The 22352-nt window shown below is 35.0% G+C and overlaps 2 protein-coding genes across 3 annotated transcripts; both read right to left on the reverse strand.

Moving 5' to 3' along the window:
* Nucleotides 1-105: 105 nt before the first annotated feature.
* fuom (fucose mutarotase) lies at nt 106-5961 on the reverse strand. Of its 2 annotated transcripts, none has more exons than XM_034030657.3 (6): nt 5825-5961; nt 3006-3074; nt 2302-2372; nt 2110-2208; nt 695-768; nt 106-294 (listed from the first exon to the last, which is right to left on the reverse strand). In XM_034030657.3, exons 1-6 carry the CDS (start codon nt 5907-5909, stop codon nt 228-230), a joined length of 465 nt encoding a protein of 154 aa, XP_033886548.1. In that variant the 5' UTR covers nt 5910-5961; the 3' UTR covers nt 106-227. The 2 variants fall into 2 exon arrangements, with proteins under 2 accessions (XP_033886548.1, XP_058841065.1); XM_058985082.1 differs by having other exon boundaries at nt 2092-2208.
* A 9924-nt stretch (nt 5962-15885) lies between these two features.
* On the reverse strand, nt 15886-20601 carry LOC117418019 (enoyl-CoA hydratase, mitochondrial). Its single transcript, XM_034030526.3, has 8 exons — nt 20427-20601; nt 19750-19947; nt 19100-19227; nt 18652-18751; nt 17675-17779; nt 16595-16714; nt 16308-16375; nt 15886-16214 (listed from the first exon to the last, which is right to left on the reverse strand). Exons 1-8 carry the CDS (start codon nt 20515-20517, stop codon nt 16149-16151), a joined length of 876 nt encoding a protein of 291 aa, XP_033886417.1. The 5' UTR covers nt 20518-20601; the 3' UTR covers nt 15886-16148.
* Between the last annotated feature and the right edge of the window lie 1751 nt (nt 20602-22352).

Here is a 22352-nt window from a genome sequence, read left to right on the forward strand (position 1 = left end):
TTATGTATTGACATGTTTTCTTTGTAATCAAACCAGAGTATGCAAAATAAAGCATATTAAAAACTCACAACAATCCATACTTAAAAATGTATGTTCCAGTTTAAATGCTTTCCTGTAAAAACACATTTATTTAGCAGTTAACAGGGCGTTCGATTCTGCTTTAAATTCTTTACAATCAAACCGTTTGACAGCTTTAAGTCATTAGGTTTTATGAAATGGCTTCGTGTTCAGCACTGATCTTCTGCTGGAATTACACCTTTCTTGATGATAAGATTTCCATATAGAGAAGTCTCTCTAAAAGTAAGTTATGCATACATTAAAAACAGACATTTGTTTTATATAAAACAATTAAAAAGAAGAATGTGTGTCATGATGTTAATTTACTATTTATATATGTGCAGTTTTCCAAGGCATTTGAAATCATATGACTACAATTTCAAGATTCAAAGTTTTATCATGAAAGCAGTGTTAAATGATATAGATACTGTATTACAGTATAAGGACTAAGATGTCTTTCTTGTCCTTCCTTCCACATAGAACAGGTTGAGACAGTGATGTATTGAATAGTGTATTACAATTTAATGGGAACATGCTTGGTTCACATGGTCGCTGCTTTAATCTCTTTCTTCCCCACTTGGGTAATTGACTTGAAGTATCTAAACACTGAAAGGAGATTTGCAGGTATACACCTTACCCTGTGGCAACAACTGCAGCAGCCTTCTTAGCCCGCTCATAAAATACAAATCTTTCGACTTTTTCCAAAGGTTTCTAGAAAAGGAATAAAACAAGCAAACAATGGTATTGAACACAAACTTACAGACTGGTGACTGACATTAAGATTCATTTTAATAACATGTGGCAGCCATATTAGGTTAGAGGTAAAAGTGATTTTGAATGAGGAGTTTCTATTACATTGAAAATATGAAGTCTCCATCGCAAACGGTTAACGAGATATTTGCAGTTGAAATAGACCGAGGTGACAGTGTGGAGTTACAAAATCAGGCCTTACAGTTTTTTTTTTTTTACTAACTAGGCCCTTCAGTCGCTTCAGTCCTTACACAGTGCTATGTAAGGACACCTTGTTTAACACACTAATGCATTAAAAAGATAGGGTAGGGTATACAATGATGATTACTGATTTCATGAAGCAAAGAATTTTCTTTGTAGATTAGCAAGCTTTCACGTGTTCAGTGCCGTGAGGATAGTTATAAACAGACTCATCTTATAGTTAAAAGAGACTGCCCAAGGCAAAAGCTTTGAACCTTAATTTAAAAAAAACTGCTACAGCATTTGTACATGCTCCCAAAGTAAAACACACACATTAGAGAATAAGACTATCCAATCTTTTGCCATGCTGTAAATCTTGAAAGCAGTTTTAAGAAAAAAAATGTAGCATGCCACAATTATATACATCTATTATTAAAGTGGTAAATATTATATTGTTAACATAAACTAATGAGACATTGGGCATCATACAATTCTTGAGTATTCGCATCACTACAAACTTGCTGGGGTTCTGAAGCTCACCAAACCAAATGAAAATATTGTTTTGGCTGTTTGGTTTGGTGTCAGGCTGTCAGGGAAATCTTGCAGTGCCACAGTCTGTGCCAAAGTGAATTTGGTGTTTCGTGCAGCAAAAAAAAAACAGAACATTGAACAACTGCTGCAAATTGAAAATGTTCTTTAAAACAACCCTCAGTTTGGAAAAGTGACCTCCACTTGGCATGAAGGCCTTATTATCAATATTTGTATACTAAAGTCTATTTCCATAAATGTCTGCTTATTTCATTTTCAGTGGTAAAGAATGTATGGTTCTTACACACAGGACACTGTACATCACATTTCAATACAGAATTTGTATTTGTTTTCTCAAAATACCTTTTTACTGAAAGGAACATACTACTGGGGTGTGGTAAAACAGACATATGCAACTGCTTCATGTTAAAGGAAGGAAAACAGCACTATTGTACTGTATCCAAAATTGCAAAAAAAAAAAAAAAAGTATTTATAAAAGTGATTTAGGTGTATATAGTTCTACAAGCAGACTGAAGCACTACTGTAAAAACTCAAAAGCATTTAAGCAGTAATTACAGTAATTAACTGGCTTACAGATGATCCAGCTTGGTCAAGGAGTCGCACGTATTCCCTCCACACTGGTATCTTCAGTCCTCTCTGCTTGTCATATTCTACTACATCCATAACAGCAGCCTGTTGTGCAAGACACTGAGTTACTTGCTGGAAAACTAAAGTGCTGGCAGTTTTATAATCTTTCCTATTCAATGAATAATTACAAAGACTTACCGGGCAACAGACATAAGTATCCAGTGGAAACAGTTTTAATATGGCTTCCAACAGTTGAGGAATGCCAAGTCCTTTAAAAAAATGAGATGTTAAATTGTCATGCTTCCAGTTAACCAAAGTACATTTGTACATTTTTTAAAAAACACTTTGACCAATTTCATCCCAGTTTTCTTCTCAACTTTTTGAAATGCCCAGTTTACATATTTACATTTGTGCTGTTACCTACTTACCAAGCAAGAGGACAGAAGATCAGTAGGAAACCTCTGTTTGCTTTTCCAGGCCAATTGCCTCTTTTCACCCCCTGGACCTAAGCTATGGATGTTACCAAGCTACTAAACCCTGGAGGCGAGAGTTTAACCTTGAAAGATTCTGCAAGGACTCACTGGGTGCCTGGGTGCAATGAGGAGAGGCACAAGCGGGATTGGAAGCACACTAGCAATGCTGTTTACTAGGTGAGTGCATGAGGGCCCACAGCTGGGTGGGAAGTGCCAAACAGAAAGCATGCTGGTAGGGAAATGGAAGCAAATTCATTGTGCAATTGAGTTTAATGAAGATATTTTCTGTTACGTAATTGATTTTGCCTTACAGGCAACACAGCCAAAGGCTACTACGGTACACTCATAAACATATATTGAAACAAAGCAACATCATTATGAAATTAATTATGAACAACATAAATGTATTGATAAGTGTTCTGCACTTGCCATCCGCTCTTATTTCAGTTGGTCCACAGCGACAAATTGAAGAAGCAGGAAAGTTTGCATCAGCAAGAACTGAAACATAGTAAAAGGATGATTAGGTCATTCTATAGAGAATCGACACAGGATCAAAGAGTGTTCAGGTTGATAGTATTGAGAAACAAACCCATACTTGTGACCTTTTGTTCCCGACCCAACCCAATTTAGTTTTTTCACAATAACATGTGTTCTATTGTGTTTCCAAACCCCAGGTTTTATGACTTCAAAAACAAGTAATTAAGTATGACTGCCTGATAGGTGATGGATTTGTATGAGTGATGAACTGAAGTTCTAAACTGAAAGTTGTTCAAAGTGACCTCAGAAAGTTAAAAACCCATAATTTGTTGTGCTTTCTCTCTGCACCAATCATACAGATCTGTGTTGGTGATAAAAACAAATTCCAGTGCTACTATTGCCATTTTATGGAGCAATGACATTTTAAATACATTTCTAAACTTTAAATAAGGTGAGAGAGAAGGTGGGTGAAAACACCGAACACTGAACTTATCTAACACAGTGTAACAAATCTGCATCATTTTAGTCAGATCTATACATTCCAATAACATTGGGTGTTGTACAGTTCAGCTGCATTATTTTCCCAGATCAGTCAATTTTTCAGCTGGGAAAACTTCTGATTATACTGAACCGAAGAAGGCCTTCTGGTATGATTCCTCCAGATATGCCACTGAGGATATGCAAACCTGTCACATCAAAACCATACTTTCAATGTGACAGGGTTTGAAGGCCCATCATAACATGGAACACTGAATTGACTGCACATAGCTAAGATGCTAAACTTATCAGTTGAGTATGATTCGGTATGCAAACTGAATAATAAAGTAAATCCTAAAAAAACAAAAACTAAATCCCCTATCATCCCCTGCTGGGTATGTTTATCCCCGTCAACTGGGATATAGTGCAGTCAGGCACATGTGTGGACATATGTCACTCTTTAGAGTTTTGTATATAGGAAGAGACATGTCCAGTCATTAGCATGGTTATTGACTTTATCAGAATATAGAGTAAACAGAGGCTGTCTGTATATCACACTCACAACCAATTTTCCAGTTGTGATTTTTATTACACTACAAACATATCAAATTATTAAGTCATTTAGGAAATTCTCTAATTCTGAAAATCTTAGTAACAAATGTAATTTATAGTAATCCATTGCTTTAGCAATATTCAGTAAAGGTAATGGAAGAATATTGATGTTAATCTTAGAAAGGGTTTCTAATTTTCCTAATTTAATGAGCATTTTATAAATTCAAGTAAATTAAAAGTAATCTGTTGGAAATTTTAACACTAGTTTATTATGGTGTGAGTTGGTAGTTTGCTGGTTTTAAACTGGCCATGCTGGTTTAAGAGACTGAAATACTGGTTCAAGAAAAAAAAGAACAATGTAAATTTCTTCAATAAAATACAAGTAAAATAGTACCAGTGATTGTTGTATACACGTTCATCCAATTGCTGTGAATTTATGCTGGGGATTTACGTAAACGCTACATTTGTCTGTTTAAATTCCCAACTATTGCAAGCCAGCTGCTAATTACAATCTGGCAACCATGTCAGTATGGAATGGACTGAATACATTCAAATAATTCAGCTCATGTAACTGGCAGACTGCTTCAACTTCTAAACATGCAATGCTCTGAATCTAATAACCCCATGGCACGTCTTAAATTGATATTTACATCTTTGTCAACTGTAATCAGACTTTAAGAAGTCACCCTTCCATGACTTTTTTTGTACAGAGTACATAGCAAGCAGATGAAGCTGAAATGGGTACAAATATCAGGATTGAATTAAAATAAAAGGATATTTACCATGATAATGTATTTGTGTTTAAAAATGAGGATTGGTCACATACACGCTGTCAAATTTTCCATTACAAGATACTCCAAGTGGATGCAACAAAACTAGTGCATATGGGAATAGGTTAAAGCTGCAAAAATCAGAGGGATCAATTCTATCATGTACTGGGTTTGAACAATAAATATGCCATACATAGTGATGAATCATATCATGTACTGGGTTTAGACAATAAACCTGCCATGACACTGTCAACAAGGTGTAAGGATACCATTGGCTGGACAGTTATGGGACTATTACTCAATGATTACCACCTTTTAATTCCCTCAGAGAATCTGCAGCAGGATATGCTCTCCACAATGTCATATAGAGTCACGTTTGGCTATGACGTTCCTCTATAAAAGTCTTCCACACTTTCTGTCTCTTTACTGTATATAAAATGCATGCCAAGGAGAGAAGGCTTTACTTTTTTTTAATTTTTTTTTTTTAAATCTCGCTTCTGTAATGGTATCATAAATGTTGTTGTACATTTCTTATTTAAACTGTGACTGTTGTATGTAATTACGATGATATACTGTGCTTACATGTTTGTGCAGTATAGTACTGTAGCCCAATTACCCGTTTCCCACGTTTACAGACAGGTACTGTTACTGTATAACGTTAAACATGTGTACGATACATTGTAAAAAAAAAAAAAAAGATCACGCTTCATTTCAGAGTGTAGTGCAACAGACTCAATCAGGCGATACATACTAATTAACATTCTTTGGCATAACGCTCCCAAACATTCACATTTTCCACACTGATTTGTGATTTTAAATAAACCCAAATGTCATGAATTCTAGCTGCTGGCGCCTGCTGCAAAATGAGATATACAGTACGCCGGTAATTAAAACTTTTTATTTATTTATTATTATTTTTTTAATATCGGCAATATCTTTTAAATATGATTAAATCCGTTGCACGTTCCTTACCAAGCTCGTCCCCGTGGCCCATTTTAGCCAATGCATACAACAGTTCAGGAGACAGTATGGAAGGAATTCCTTTTAAGACAACCATCTTTACTGTCTAACTCTGACGTATACAAGTTAATCTAACAATCATGGCGCTGCTCTGTGACACCGCTTTTAAAGATCATGTGATTAAAACGCTTTCGTCCCTGATAGGCTTGTTGTGTTATCAATTTAACATTATTCAGGGCACTGTTTTTTTCTTCTTCACGGTACGTCAAGTATTATTATTATTATTTATTAGCAGACACCCTTATCCAGGGTGACTTACAATTGTTACAAGATATCACATTATACAAATATCACTTTTTTTTTTTTTTTTCATACAATTACCCATTTATACAATTAGGTTTTTACTGGAGCAATATAGGTAAAGTACCTTGCTCAAGGGTACAACAGCAGTGTCCCCCACTGGGGATTGAACCCACAACCCTCTGGTCAAGAGTCCAGAGCCCTAACCACTACTCCACACTGCTATGATATGCACACATATAATATCGTATTATATTGTAGTAAAGGTACTTTCACATGTAGGCTATTGAGCAGTTGATATTACCGTAAATATCCGTAATGCTGCCTTGGGGCATTTGTATTGTTGTACAGGAAAGTGGTTGTTGATAATAACGTTGTTGAGTGCTAAAGATGAAGATGGTAAAAATTCACACCCACGTATAACATTTTTTTTTTTTTAATGTTATTTTACGTTGTTTTTTTTTTTTTTTGGATTACAACACATCAAGAGAATAATTGTATTTTTATGTGCCAATGTCCGTTTCAGTCTTTTGGCTGAATACGAACACATTTAGAGAGCTTTCAGAAGCGCATACTCCTCTGCCATGCCATGCAGGCAATATTTTGTGAATGTTCTGCTTGGTGCCAGACTTGGTGGGGTACAGCAGCTTTAAACAAGATTCACCCAGCCCTGCTGGCCATCGAATATGCAGCACACACACTGCAGAAGCAGAAGTTATGCAATATTAAAAAAATAGACTTTATTTATTTATTTATTTATTTATTTATTTATTTATTTATTTATTCATTATTATTATTATTATTATTATTATTATTATTATTATTATTATTATTATTATTATTATTATTATACATGTCATAGAGGTAGTAATAATATGACAAAATATCAGATTTAGCCATACATGTGTCAATATCAGGGTACTACACTCCTGTATACTGTATATATATATATATATATATATATATATATATATATATATATATATATATATATATATATATATATATATATATACATGTGTGTGTGTGCGCGCGCGCGTGTGTGTGTGTATTATTTTGCACGACCTGTTGCAATAGCGTTAAACTTACCTTGTAATTGTAAATATGAAAAAAAGTAAAGTGTGTCGCTCATAATTAGGTAATTGTCATGCAATCAAATAACACATTTTCTCTGCATTTTATCATTGCAACAGACCATACCTTCTTAGTTCATGATCAATGCGGCAGCAGAAATCCCCTATATTCCATTGGAGTCGATAAAGTACACACAGAGCCTTCTGTTGGTAGAAATGGGTTATGGCATGTAAGCAGAGATTCTTGTTTTCCATCTGCTCTGGTTATTTATGTGCACTGTTAAAACGTGGGGATTAATGGGGACCAGTGCTAAAATAGATTATCTAAAATAGAATACATAAAAAAATACTTTTAAATGCTATAAATTGTATTGTAAAAGTTCCAAATGAAGAAGTAAACTAGTATTATAATTGAATATCTTTATGGGGTTTATAAAATATGTGATTAATCAGTTAATTGATTGTTCACATGCTTCGAAGCAGGAGTCTTTTTTTTTAATGTTCACTTTAGTTGTTAAACTATAATTTGTGGACAGTCACATGTGTTCTCAAGTTTTTGCCTGCAAATTGAGTAAAATATATCATGGCACAGCTTCTGGTCCATTTTATATGACAGTTTCTAAAATGGGTACATATTTGGCAGAGGGGTAAGAGTAAAACAAAAAAAAATAAAAAAAAACAAAAAAAACAAAAATACCACACCACAAGTTGGCTGCAGTGAGTCAAACAAATGAGTTGGTTTAGCCTTCAAAACAGAATGAACTGTTCAAATGTGCTAAGTATTTACAGCATACAGTATAGTGGATGGACAGTATTTATTTAAGCACATAATACATACAATGCATGAATTTTGTTTTCATCCTCACTATATAAGGATAATGAATCCTGTAAATGGACAGATGGACAATGTATTTTCCATGCCAACACACTTAAAGAAGGAAGCTGGATGACAATCACTTCCAGAAAAATAGTAGGAGATATTATGATTCGGCCATTATTGTGAATTATACTAAAATTGTGATCTGTATAGGTAAATATTTCCCTCAGTTTGGTGCATGTTTAAATGTATTCCTGGTAGTAGTTGATTTGATTTAGTTATTTTCCTTTAATGGACTTCAGGTCTTGTCACCCGTGATTCTTTTATCAAAGTATCACCCTTTTCAATTGTTCATATAAGTTAAGTATTAAGAATGGGCATCTATAAAGTCTGCTGGTGACAATGTTATGTTGCATCTACATAAAGTGTATCAACAGTACAAATATGACACACAACCTAAAAGATGTGATACAAATATGTGTTTTTTTTAAAAAACAAATGTTTTCAATAATTTCTCATCACTGGTTACTTATAAATTACAAATGCCAACAACACATTTAGATTTGTAAAATGTCACCCATTAATGCCTATTGTAAGTATGAAGTCACGTCTGCATGTTTCAGCTCCACAGAATGCCCTGAGCGTAGTGCAGGCTCAACATTCACCATTATTTAACAAATATCATACACAAATATATGCAGGGTCTTGACAAATGATGTTGAGGTTGTATCACTTGATTTGCCAATCACATTCAACCCTTTGAACTTCACATTGGGTTCAGACAGGAAATAATCTGAGAAGTCCTGCTGTGCACTTCAACCAGTTACACTGCATTCAGCAAACATTCAGTTATAATATACATGAAAAATATAGTCGTTATTATTAAGCCACATGGGATGGGGGGTAGTTTCACAATTGTGGAATAACTAATTACTTTGGAAGTTATGCTATTCCTTAAGCAGGAAATAAATAAACAATCCATATTTTGCCTGCATCCAATTAATAACGTCTACTGCATTATTTTAATGGATGTCAATTCATAATGGACATAAATATAGAGAAATTAGTAAGCGATTAGATTAGACATTCTTTTAAAGCATATGGGCATCGCTGTTTTTCTGTAGGTAATATCAACATATTTTAACAGTACCTTAATTGATAATCATTATACTCATTTGTATAGCAATGTAATGTTTAAACATGTGCAACATTTGGACTATGAATATATAAAAATATATACCATCGATTCTGTGTGACGTGCTTCAAACTTAGTTGTTTTGTTTAGTGTGAATCAAACTTGTTTCCAGTTATTGTTCATCGTATTCGTATGTTCAGCCCCTTCACTGTAATTGTTTTCAAAGTCACATCGGTGTCTTCAAAGTCCAACTTTTCGAATATCTCTGCTTGAGAATTATTTCAAAAATGATTCAGCCAATTTGTTATTAAACGTCCCTTTTCTCCTTTACCACGGGATCCTTGTGTTAGGAAGACGATCAGGAGCCCATGGGGTGTTTTATTTTATTTTATAATTTCTATGAAGTCATCTATTTATCAGCGAGGTTAGAGTCTTGGTTATCAATCAATTGGGGCGTTTTTCAAAACGTTGTCTCGCAGATGAGACATTTTCACTTTGCAATCACACGCCTCAGTTCTTCAACTGAAAAGGAAAACAAAAGAATATTGTTTCACTTTTTACTTTGATTTAGTGATCCAAGCAGCTGGTAACCTAGCTCCCCCTAACACGATTAACACTGCAAAACATTCATAAATCATGCAATTTTAACAACAAAACGAAGTAACTGTAATTCACAGTTATCAGTAAGCTACCTCTATAAATGTACGCAGATTTCCTCTTGAACACTGAAATAATAAATCTAAAAGATTCGAATAACGATAGTGAAATCAATAGTATTACTATTCAGATAAAAATAATGATATATTGTTTTATTAGAAATGCTGGTATTTAAGAAATCATTTTTGGCTAAAATTTCGAACCGGGTTAGCTGTGCTAATAAACTCCAAGAGGTAAAAAGGTTGACGCTTACCTAAATGACTTCCTATGACGAACTCTGCACCTGACGTTGCACATTTCTAGAAATATTTCAACATAGATTTCCACGTCTCATTTTTTTCATTTGGAATTGCGCAACAGCTTTCAAAAACGTATAGAATGTCTACCAACTACCAACATTAAGGCCATCAGAAGCATTTTAATCGATTAGCTTTGTATCTGCATAAAAAGGGTTGGAAAACCAAATCAAGTTACACAAATAAAAGCCAGCGATTTGGCCATAGAATAATCTACATAACGTGCAGTTGCTGCTAATGCAAAGTGACTTTTTTCTCTTTCTTGATGAGGTTGTAATTTAGAGGAAATTTCTCTACTGCAGTTTTGAATGGAAGTGTGGAGGCGCTGCAGCTGCAGAATATGAAGAGAAATGGAAAGACTGATATGGAAAAGAAAGAAAAGAGGAATGGAGGAGTCAGTCTGGTCTGATGTGTTGAAAGCTCTATTCTTTATCTGAGGACCCATGCTGATCTCCCTTTGGTTCTGCTTTTTTAAATGAGTTTATCACGCTATGAAGGACTGCCTCAGTCAAAATGTAACGTTTTGCCTCTTTTGTCCCCCTTGAACGCTTCAATTTGGGTCTACATTTATTATTTTGACCTTTAGTTAGCAGGGGAGAGACTTCAAAGTGGAACCTTTGGGGTTTTCCCTTTAAGGGACCCTTTGTGTCTTCTCTTCAGTGTGAGAAGGAGACTTTTTTTTCTCTCCTTTAAGAAGTTTTGTTCCAGGAGCTGAGAAGAAAGCTAACTCTGGAGGAATATTGAATGAAAATAAAAATCAATTAGCCTATGGGCTTGTGTAGATAGGGTGCAGCAGTGTGAAAAAACATTGAGATCACAAAAAAATGACTGACTTTAGAGGTTGGGGAGAAAGGCCTTTTCTATAATCAAATCTGCTGTGGTACATTTTAAAAGTTAAGTTTTGACTTCTAGGAGCAAACATTTATGAAACTATCAGGTATTGGAAAAAAATTAGTTTAGGAGCAGCATTTGGATAGTTTGTCTTTTTAAGAACGTAATATTAAAACATGGCATTTCAAATCAATTGTAAAATAAGCTAGCTGCTAAGAACTACATAAAACAATAACGCTAACGGTGTTCACTTAGTTTAAACGTACTGTTTTCTATTACACTTGCATATGGGTTTACAATCGTTAAAAAGGTGATTAAACGATTCTCGTGAAGAAGCTAATTGAAATCTATTGTTCAGCTTGATTGTCTGTTTATTTAGGACGTTTTCATTGCTTACTATTCACTGTTCAACACACATTCGAGCCTCTTAAACTACAAAGCTTACTCCCTGAAGAGTCGCTGTGCAGAAAAAAAGACGTCGTTTTAGTTAAAGGAGTTACCATAAATTATTATAAGCTTTATCGGTTATCCCTTTGATTTAAATTACCTTTTATATGAGACTACTGTATATAACATAAGTGAAATTGTTCTGTTTTTTGTTTTGTTTTGTTTTGTGGCACCCTGTTAGTACTTTTCTAGCAATTATGTTCTAAAACACGTTTGTTTTGTTAATACAGAATTATGGCGTTAACTTGTTCGTTCGATGAGTGTATTTTTGTTTTCTTTCAATTACTATTAATATTAATTTTGTTTGCATATGTGTGATTACAGATGACTTTAGTGATGACGACTTTACATCTGCCCCCCAGGCTAAAAATCGTCATTTCGAACAGGATGCATTGTTTCAGAATCAATCACCTAACCCTAAAATGAACCCACAGAGAAATCTCTGTGGCGCCTGAGACATAGCTGGTTTTCATAACGACGCCTTTGAAATACAGATTTAATTAATGTGAATTAATGTCAAAAGCAACTTAATAATATAAACGTATAAAACATAACAAAGTGCTTTTCACAAGAATAGGTTTACAGTTTTTTAAATATTCTTCTTCTCGGGGTACAAGAATTTGGACAGGTATCTTTAATTTAATTTAATTTATTTTTGTTAGTAGAGTACTTGTTTTACATTAAACCTTTAGTTTAATACCAATGGTCACAGAAAATAATGTGGTCCAAAACTTTTTTTTCTTTCTTTTTTACAGTGTACATATATAACAATTCGTTTGATGGAAAATACATAATTAAATCATCATTACTATTTCTTATGTATATTGCATGCACATAGTTTATACATTAAGCACACCCCATTTAAACACCGAAAACATCGGCAAATCCACCCGCTTATAGTGTATTTAACAATCAACGCTGAGGCACAAATTCAGCAAATACTCGATTCTGGTCTTCATGAAGAGATGACAAACGCAATTAAAACAACATTGCAGTTTGAGCACGAGATGAGTTTAATGTGTTCTACTTGATTTCATTTGTTCTTCAAAGTGTTTCAAATGGGATTCTCTATTTAGAAATTTCCAGGAGAAACAATCATTTGGGATAACAACGTGAAAGTTGCATCACTGATAGGGAAATCAAGAATTATTTCACTTTTATATGTCTTAATTCATCTTTATAAAATCCGTGGTTCCAAATGTAAGGGAATTAAATTGTTCATCCTGTTCTGCCAACATCAAGAAATTGCATTACAAAAAATGACACAAGACAAGACAATTAAAGGGACACTGTAGCCAACGGTTTCAAACTTTCAACTTCATTTAATAGCTATCAAGAAGAGAACAAATAAGAATAGGAGTTCGAGGAATATGTCACACAGTTTATTTATTTCTTCTAAATCCACATTTACAAAAAATACAAATTGTCCATATTATCTATGGATTACAACGTTTTGAAAGGTATTGCAGGTGGTAAATAAAGTGCCTTATAGATTGCATTTCCTAAACCTTTACCTTGATTATATATATATATATATATATATATATATATATATATATATATATATATATATATATATATATATATATATAAACTGAAGGGGCACATGCAACTTTTAGTTTCAAAACAAGTAAGGTGCAGCACTTGTTGAGCCACAGATACTGGACTTGCAAGTATAGTCTATTATAGATAGGAAACAGGGTCGGTTCATAAATACTGTATAGCAGGTCTACTCTTCAGGTTACCATTTACCATCTAAAGACAGAACTAAGAAACACAATACTACAGGGGCGGATCCAGAGGTTCAAGAAGGGGGGGTCGGTGGGGTCAAGACCGTCATGAAGGAGGGGGGGGGGGGATACCCGATACGAAACATACCGTTATAGTAAACAATATTTTGACTTTTTAATGAAGGGGGGGGGGGGGGGGGGGGGGGGGTTCTTACCCCCAGAACCCCCCCTCTGGATCAGCCCAGAAGTGTTTCCGAAGTAAGCTGACGTATTTTGCTAATTTTGCAATTTTTTTCTGTCATTTTTTTATTTTATCCCCCCCCCCCAAAAAAAAAAATTATTAAGAAATAGAAACCAAACAACTAATTCGGCGTATAAGTAATTTCGCCCTCTTTTTTTTATTACTTAATTTATAATATTAACACCCATGGATTTGCATCTTTAAAAAAAAAAACAACACTTGATTAAAAAACAAAATTAACGCTTTCCAAATATCCTTAAATTTATTTAATTACAAATATATTATGCACAAAACTAAATTATATTTCAAGCAGTCTGTACACTCCCACTCTTCCCGTCTTAAGTACTGCAAAAGTGTTTGTCAATGTGGTTTCTAAATGATAACCAATATAATTGTGTTTTAAATAAATCGTGCCATCTTGTGGTGAACACAAATAACCGCGGTTACAAATGCCAGGCTGTGCATGTCAAGCCATCGGCCATCGAAATCACCAACTACGATTATTATAGCAAAAATTAAAAGTATGGCTTAATAACCCAATGGCGGTATCAGCTTTAAACTTTATTATTTTAGAAGATCTAAGGGACAATACAATTATGTTGCAAGAAGTCAATTTGTAATTTCCTATGCTTAAAATGACAAACTGATTGATAATGAAGAATGCCCCTTGCAGTGTAGTTGACAGTTTGGAATTTGGTATTTAAAAAGGCACTACAGAACATTTAAATACAGCAATTTAAAATCCCTTTTCCTACGTTATTTATTTAAGGCACAGTGCTGTAAATGTGCAGAATGATTCTCAGGTAACACAGAATCACTGTCTGAGGGTCCTGGAGGATCTGCTGTTCCTACGACAGGCCTTTAGAATTCATTATCAACATGTGTGCAGTGGCTGCTGGTATTTAAAGCTCTTTAGATCCTATTTCTCCATTTGATGTCTTGTTGATTTGTGATAACTGTAGCGGTGTTAGGCAGCGTTGGAAGAGACGCAGAATCGTATGTCAAGAAAGCAAAAGTTAAACCCATCCCTACAAGGGACACAAAGACATACCACACAGTCCAGGAACACAAACACACACCGCAAAATCCAGAAACATACCATAAAAAAGAGAGAGAGAGAATGAGAGCGAGAGCTATAATGAGCGTAAGAGAGAGAGAGAGAGAGAGAGAGAGAGAGAGAGAGAGAGAGAGAGAGAGAGAGAAACACTTAATTCCGTTTATATTACAGACACTGCCTTTTAGATACTTCAATACAGCATTGTAAAACATTAGTTCTTAAAAAGCAGTGGTGACAAGGTTTTACTGCACTAATAGGAAGTATAAAACTGTGTATACTGTACAAGACAAATAAACACATTTAGAATAATAGTCCATAAAAATAAAAATAAAAACGCATCTGGTATTGCTAGCAATTGATAGGGAACAATGGCGCTCCATGCCTAATTCTCCAATTACTCTGTAATCTGAGCGCAGTAAATGAGGAAAACAAGAGAAACATGACATTCAAACCCAAGCTGAGTAACAACAAAACTTTGATCAGTGAGAAAGGCTGGAGCCTTGCTCTGTATTCAATCTGTCAGGGTTGAATTGAAATCACCTTCAGCCAATACCCAAGGACTCTGAGTAATTAAGACCCTAAAGACCTTTAAGGTGAAGTCATCATACTGAATTCACTCTGAAATACTCATCTTTAGATTGTAACACTTGTTAAAATACAAGAGACCCATTTAAGCAGTACAGGTCTTAAGAAGCACTTTCTTGTGCCTGTAGAAATATGACATGCATTATTAAGTACACATATCTTAATAAAGGTGGTGCTTGGTTGGTAGTGAAATAAAAGCAGAGATAAGTGCCTTTGTCATAAATTCTAGAAAAATAAAATTAAAAATGACTTGACAGGACATGCTGGCTTTATACAACTTTCATACAACCATCTGCTAGAAAGGTTACAATATTGCGGTTAGAATTTGATTCCACTTAATCCATTCCATAACCTGAACTTTCTACCATTCACTTCATTTATGTTATTTTCTTACTGAGAGTGCTTGAGAAAAGAGAAAAATGAGACAAACACATTTTTACTAATTCAGGTTACAGGTTATTGGCAGTTGACTTCCAACATTTGACATTTGGAACTAAGGAAGGGGTCTTAAATATGCAGACAAAGAGACCAAAGAATTTCCAATGAGGAGTTGCCAAAATCTTTATTAATAACTTTATCATCTGAAGCCAGCACACATTTCTACATTGATCAATATTCAAATTGTACCAGTAAGGACCCTCTAATTAGGGAACACAAGGACTTGGAGTTAAGTAACTATGACCACATTTGAAAGTTAAGGGTTTAGTCCCTAATTAGCCTATAATGTATGTGTTAACCCTAAACAAATGCTCTAGGGCAAAAATCAGGCAATTTTACCATGGGGATCCCAGGTGACAGCTGGCTCCCACAGCATAGCTCTCTGGAGAGCTGTCCAGCAGCAGTGAAGAACACTGTAAATCAGCTTGATCAGAGAGATGACGCAAAAAATGAAAGCCATTAACACTTGTTAAGTCTAACAGTTTTATTAGGATGTCCTATGTAAATAAAATACAATTTTTAAATGTGTCAGTTGATAAGCAATAATCAGTTCTAATATGTATTTTTAATTGAAAAAAAATCTGTAAAATGTGTAATATCTTTTTTTCTTCTGACAGGAAGCAAAAACAAACCTAGAAGTTTAATTCAAGGCCTCTAAAGTCAATGACTGCGATGGAATGGTTCCTCTAATCTGAAGGCTCTGTGAAAACTTTTCAATGTTGATGCACTTTACTTGTCAGTAAAGGCAGCTTTTCTCTTTTCCACAAATGCAGTCATTCCTTCCTTTCGGTCATCCTAGAAAAAATAATAATACAAATAATAATAATAATATATTATAAACAGAGGATTGGGTCTTCTTAATTAAACTAGGCATTGTATTCTACTTACTGTAGCAAAGGTTGCATGAAATAATCTCTTTTCCATTCTATTTCCTTCAGCTAATGTCAACTCAAATGCTGGAAAAGGAAAACACATATTACATTTATTTGACAATCTGGAACATGCTTAAAATGCACAAAATGTTAGTTCTAGTTATAGCGTACCAGCAACTTGAGCTACGATTAAAAGGCTGACGACGTCTGACCTTTGTAGTGTGAAAAGGACAAAAATGTATATAGAGCAACATTTAGAGCAACAGGTTTTACTTATTTAAAAAAACCAAGATCCTTACTTACCAGCATTGACAGCTTCCTTTGCCATTATACAAACAAGTTTAGAGTTGCCAGCAATTTTTTCTCCACATTTGATTGCTTCCTGTACTACCTGGTCTGCAGGATACACTTTACTTACAAGACCTGGGGATTAAGTTTGTAAAGAGTAAATTATATTCAATTTTAAGGATTACCACCCCAACTCTGAAGACAAAACACTGTGTATTATTCTCCTGACCACATGAGCTCCAGAGAGCTAACTCAAAAAGTAAATATCCAATAGGGCCCATCCTAAGCACTTAAAAAAAATCTCATGTCAATATCTGTCACAGATAGACAGGCACAATATAATCCCAGATGCCCCTTACAAACTAAATCCTGATTTTTGTTCAACATTTTGAAGCCAGAGGTTTCCATTCCACACGTGGAACTAGTTTAGGGAAGACAACCATGTTGTACAAATAATCTGACTAATATGTGCTATAAACTGTTCAATTTGGAATGGTTCCTCTAATGTGAAGGCTCCAAGGAAACTAGAATAATGTGTAAACATAACTTGAATGAAGAGATGTTCAGAATCTTGGGCTGGTCTTTCAAATTTACTAATATAGTTGGGTTTCAACTAGTATGCATATTAATTATTTTACATGCAATGTCATGTAAAACACAGTATGAATATTGCTTAGATAAATGGTGTTCTAATATCAAAATGTTTAAAATGTTTTGAAATGTACACACCTCTTTTCATGGGCACCTTCACATATGCGTCAAGTTATGTTAACCAGGCTATAGTCTGTTTTGTGCTGCACTACTCTGCAGGAGATGCCATCCGATCTGAAGCACAGTTATGGCACAAAGGATATAGCCTGGTTTCTATGATGGAGATGTATCCAATTACAGTCAAGCCCTCTGTTAATAAACACAAGCCTGGCTCAGTCTCCATCAAATTGCTAATGCATGTAAGGCACCAGAACAGACATTATTAATCTGGCAGAGAAAATGCTTATACAATCAGGCCAATAGTGCCTGTTCCTAGGAAAAGTAGAAAGTTAGACGTGCAACATATATAATATATATATTAATATATTATTAATTAGTCCATACCTGCCAGCTTAGCTTCTTGAGCCGATATCCGGTCGCCAGTGAGGACCAATTCCATAGCCAAAGACTTGCCTACAGCTCTTGTTAGCCTTTGAGTTCCTCCAGCACCTACAAATAAATAATACTGTAAACCAAACTGTAAATACTGTATGTTTCACACTGAATGGATACAAGCTTCTAAACGTACTCAACACTGAACATCCGATGTGAACTTTTACCAACATTTCTGCCTCTGTACATTTTACAGTGAAAACTGATTTAGTACTCAGTAACAATTATGTTCTGTCAGGACAAACATGCATCAGCTGAACTAAACATGCAGTCTTTAAAATGCATACAGCAATGGAATACTAGTTTCCAGGGATTATACATTTTGCATTAAACAGTGACATCTAGTGTTTTTTTTGTGATACTACATTCATAGGTAAAATAAACCTTTTTCTGTAATTCTTTAGAGCAGGGGTGTCAAACTCCAGTCCTTGAGGACCGCAGGGTCTTCTGGTTTTCATTCCAACTTAAGCTCTCAATTAACATAATTGATCTAATTACTTGTTGAATTTGACATATTTCATATTTTTCAAGGTCTTTTACAGTTGATGGTTTTAAAAAAACACTCTCCTCAAGGTACACTACCTATGAAACATTTTGAGGCCTGAAGAGAAGTGTTAAATGTGTCCAGTTAATCAAATAATTAGACCAATTAAGTAGCTGAGAGCTCGGGTGGAACGAAAGCCAGAAGACACTGCAGCCCTCCAGGAACTAAGTTTGACACCCCTGCTTTAGAGCATGGTTTTTGAAATCACAAGACACATCACTAAAACAGATTTTCAGTATTATGTTATGGTAGGACATTCCTTTGCATTGAACGAGTTTTACTGAGCAGTTGCAGACTTTAAGTTCAATATATACATACAATATATTCATGAAACCATCAGGACAGCGAAAGCATCAAGAAAACTCAAATAATTATAATCATTTACCTGGAATGGTCCCCAGAAGGATTTCTGGTTGTGCAAACTGTGCCTTCTCCCCAGCATAAATAATGTCACACATCATAGCCAACTCACAGCCTCCACCCAGCTATGGACAAAAACACATCTTAAATTAAACACTTAAATACATTAGTTAAACTTAAGACTTAAAATCCCTTTCTGACATGACATCATGTTATTTAGAATTTGAATAACTAAATACAAACTACTGTCCAAACACAACTTCAGGTAAAACTAAATGAAAATTTAGTGCAAGGCTATTTAACATTTGGAGCAGTATAAAAGCTGATACAACATAGAAAACAGAACAGTGAAACATTTTCTCACTGCCCAGGTCGTTATGTTTTTTTTGTATTATTCCGACCCCAAGTGTATAAAATGACACTATTTTTAGAGAAGGCCTGTGGATAAGACTTTTCTTAAAACAGACACTTACCGCAAATCCATTCACAGCTGCTATGACAGGTTTTCGAACGAGAGACACTTTGTTCCAATGAGCCAGGAAATTACCAGCATAGCACTCCTGGAAATTTCTGTTCTGCATCTCCTTGATGTCAGCCCCAGCTGAAACAAATAAATCACCCACTTGATTTAAATGACTTGGAGCATATTACATGATTGTTATTATTTGCAGAGCACTGCTACAGACTGAATAGGAGGCAAGAGATGAAACCTAACATTGTGTGACATACCTTGGCCCATTTAAAGTGTGATGAAACACAGACACAAGGTGAGGCACATCCCAGGTTTTTAAAACAGAATCCAATTAAATACACACAGGGTAGGAGCTATCTTTTCAATTTAAGAAGGATACAATGAAAACACAATGTAAAATATCTCTGCTTTGGTAGGAACAAAACAACTATCAAGAAGTTTCAAATCCAGAAGAGCAAAAGAGCAGCAACCAGCATGTAATGTGCAAGAAAGTGTAACATATGTAGGCCACTGTAGGTACATTTCTATGCGATAATAAATAAAGGTTACAAACATTTTTTTGTAGCAGTATATGCAATATGACAGAAAATAATACCAAGACACTATTCAGGTCTAAATTAATATGGCAAGTTCCAGGTCCATCTACAGTACCTGCAAATGCTTTCTCACTGCCAGTAATGACTATAGCGCCAATTTGCTTATCCTCCTCAAAAGCATCTAGAGCCTGGCCCATCTCAGTCATCAGCTCATCACAGAGAGCATTCAGGGCCTTCGGACGGTTTAACTGGATAAACCCCACATTCTGTTTCTCCCCCTTCCTGTCCACAATGATGTGCTGGAACTGCCCACCTGGAAACAACGAAATGTATAAAAACCAAGTTAACAACTATCTTCTATACTGTAATGTACATTTACAATCAGAGTTGTTTTTTTTTTTAACCCACTTTTTATCAGTTCATGTGCAAATGACAATATGTTTGTAAATGTTGTATTGTAAAAGATTGACTTGGTGGTAAATAGCTATACATGCAAAATGACGTTTTATGGTAATCACGTAAGCTGATGACAACATTACGTACAACTACCACGTTGACGCTGTTCTGGTTAGTGAATTGCTGCCAAGTAATCCATGTGTAGAAACAAATCATTACACGTACGAATTGCTTATTGAACAAGACAAAATACATACAAGTGATTTCCCGGGCGGTACCCCTCAATAATATTAATGCAGACAGTCATACAGAAAAGGAATTGAAATGTAAGTGCAGTAATATTGACATTGCAGGAACAACCATTGCAATTGCCCTGGGAGTGTACGTAACCCTTACCTGAACTATATGTTCTTGCTGCAATGAGGGCACAAGACGAGGTTTTTGTATGCTGCAGGAGCAGCGCTGCTGTTCTACAAAACGCTGCCATTTTAAAGCAACCTCTGTCAATTTGTGAACTTGACTTTACAACAAACAAACCCACGTCCTACAGACAACCTGAGATCTCGCGATATTTCGTTTTGACATGGCTGAGGGGTGTGTAGGAGGCGGAGCTTGAGCATGCTGCTTTTTGTCCAGTGCAGTTGAGCAAGAGGTTGGTTTCGGATATGGCGTAGATCAGTAGAATGGGGCTAGAGTTTTTTGTTTTAAAACAAACTGTCTCATGCATAACATATTAAGGGCACTGATAAACAACAATAACTGACCTTGATACAAACAAAAGTGCGCAATCTGTTTGTCATAATAAAGCTGCAGGGTTCCATATGCACAAATTGAAATTTGGACATAGTTTAGCTTACTAAACAGTAGTATAGTGTTATTTTATATTCCAGATCATAGACAGTACATCAAAAATGTAGGTGCGTTCGACATTTTTTCCACACTGAAAACATTTTTCTCGGAAATACGGTTTTCATCATGGTAGCATCCTGTATACCAAGAATAAAGAAATTAAATACCCGCACACTAAATAAACTCCAAAATAAATAATTTGATTTATCAAAACGCCATGCCAACAGGTCAAATCAACGTTTCGATCTACGAGAGATCTTCGTCAGGATTCTGAAAGCACACGTGAATTGTGATGAAAAGCAACACAAAGGAGACGTTTTTACACGACATGTCCTAGTTTTTTTCGGGGGGTGGGGAGCGTGGGTGTAACTGTGCTGTAACCCACAAATACAACATTTGCTCATTCAGCTTCAACATCAGGGTCTCCGGGTAATAGCTAAACGAGCCTCAGTAATATGCTCAGTTCAGTTGAACGAAATTGACAGCTTGCATAAGACTGAAAAAATACATGCGAAAACGCATGATAGATATGAATGTGCAGTTTTACATTTTCATAGGTTATCCCTGTCAATTCAGTTGTCCAGATTAAGAGAGCAGGAGTGAACATACAGTTGGAATTCATCGTTGATGCTCAGGTACGGTTCTTGTTTTATGTTCGGTGTAATATTTTCTAGGCGTAGGAGGGTAAATGTACAGTTAATAGAAATTGAAGTCTTTTAGGACAAAAAAAATAAAAGAAATACCAATAGGAGCTAAACAGCGTTGGATTTTACAAAGCCACCAGGCGGTGAGTAATAATAAATTACTGAATTATTAATAGGGTACAAAAAAAAAAAAAAAATGGCTGAAGTCTTGTAATTTGAAATTGTAGGATAATTTGTGTATACACAATGCTAAATGATATATTATTAAGATTAAACATATGTATAATTAGGCTTTCATATTTTGAGTAATGCAACACCCACTAAACATGTGTATGTAGTATAGCCTTTCATACTGGCTATTTACAAATGGTAGATTTGTTAGTCGGTGGTCTTACATCAATTATAGATAAACGGTGTTATACATGAAATACCAAAAAAGAGCACACAGTATAGGTTAATACAGTGCACAGATTATGTACAATCTGAACAACTGCAGGGTTTGATAGGCATGGGTACTGATACATGTATCTTACTGTAATATATACATATAACAGCCTGATCACTAAAGCATTATTAATTTAAAAAACTCAATTGCCCATCTAAATTGATTTATTGTCGAGTACTACATGAGCACAAATCATGTCTATAACATCAATCTTACAAGTCGAGCTACAAAAAAAAAAAAAAAAAGCACCGAAGAGTTTTAATCAGATACAAAACAGGCGCGTGACTCTGCCGATGAATATTTAATATTTTGACCTAAAAACAAAACCAGACAAGTTGGTAACTTTCGCTCTTTTAAATGAAGTTGTTGTAATTTAAAGCACCT

This window comes from Acipenser ruthenus, chromosome 13 (assembly GCF_902713425.1).
Source record: "Acipenser ruthenus chromosome 13, fAciRut3.2 maternal haplotype, whole genome shotgun sequence".
Classification (NCBI taxonomy): Eukaryota; Metazoa; Chordata; class Actinopteri; order Acipenseriformes; family Acipenseridae; genus Acipenser; species Acipenser ruthenus.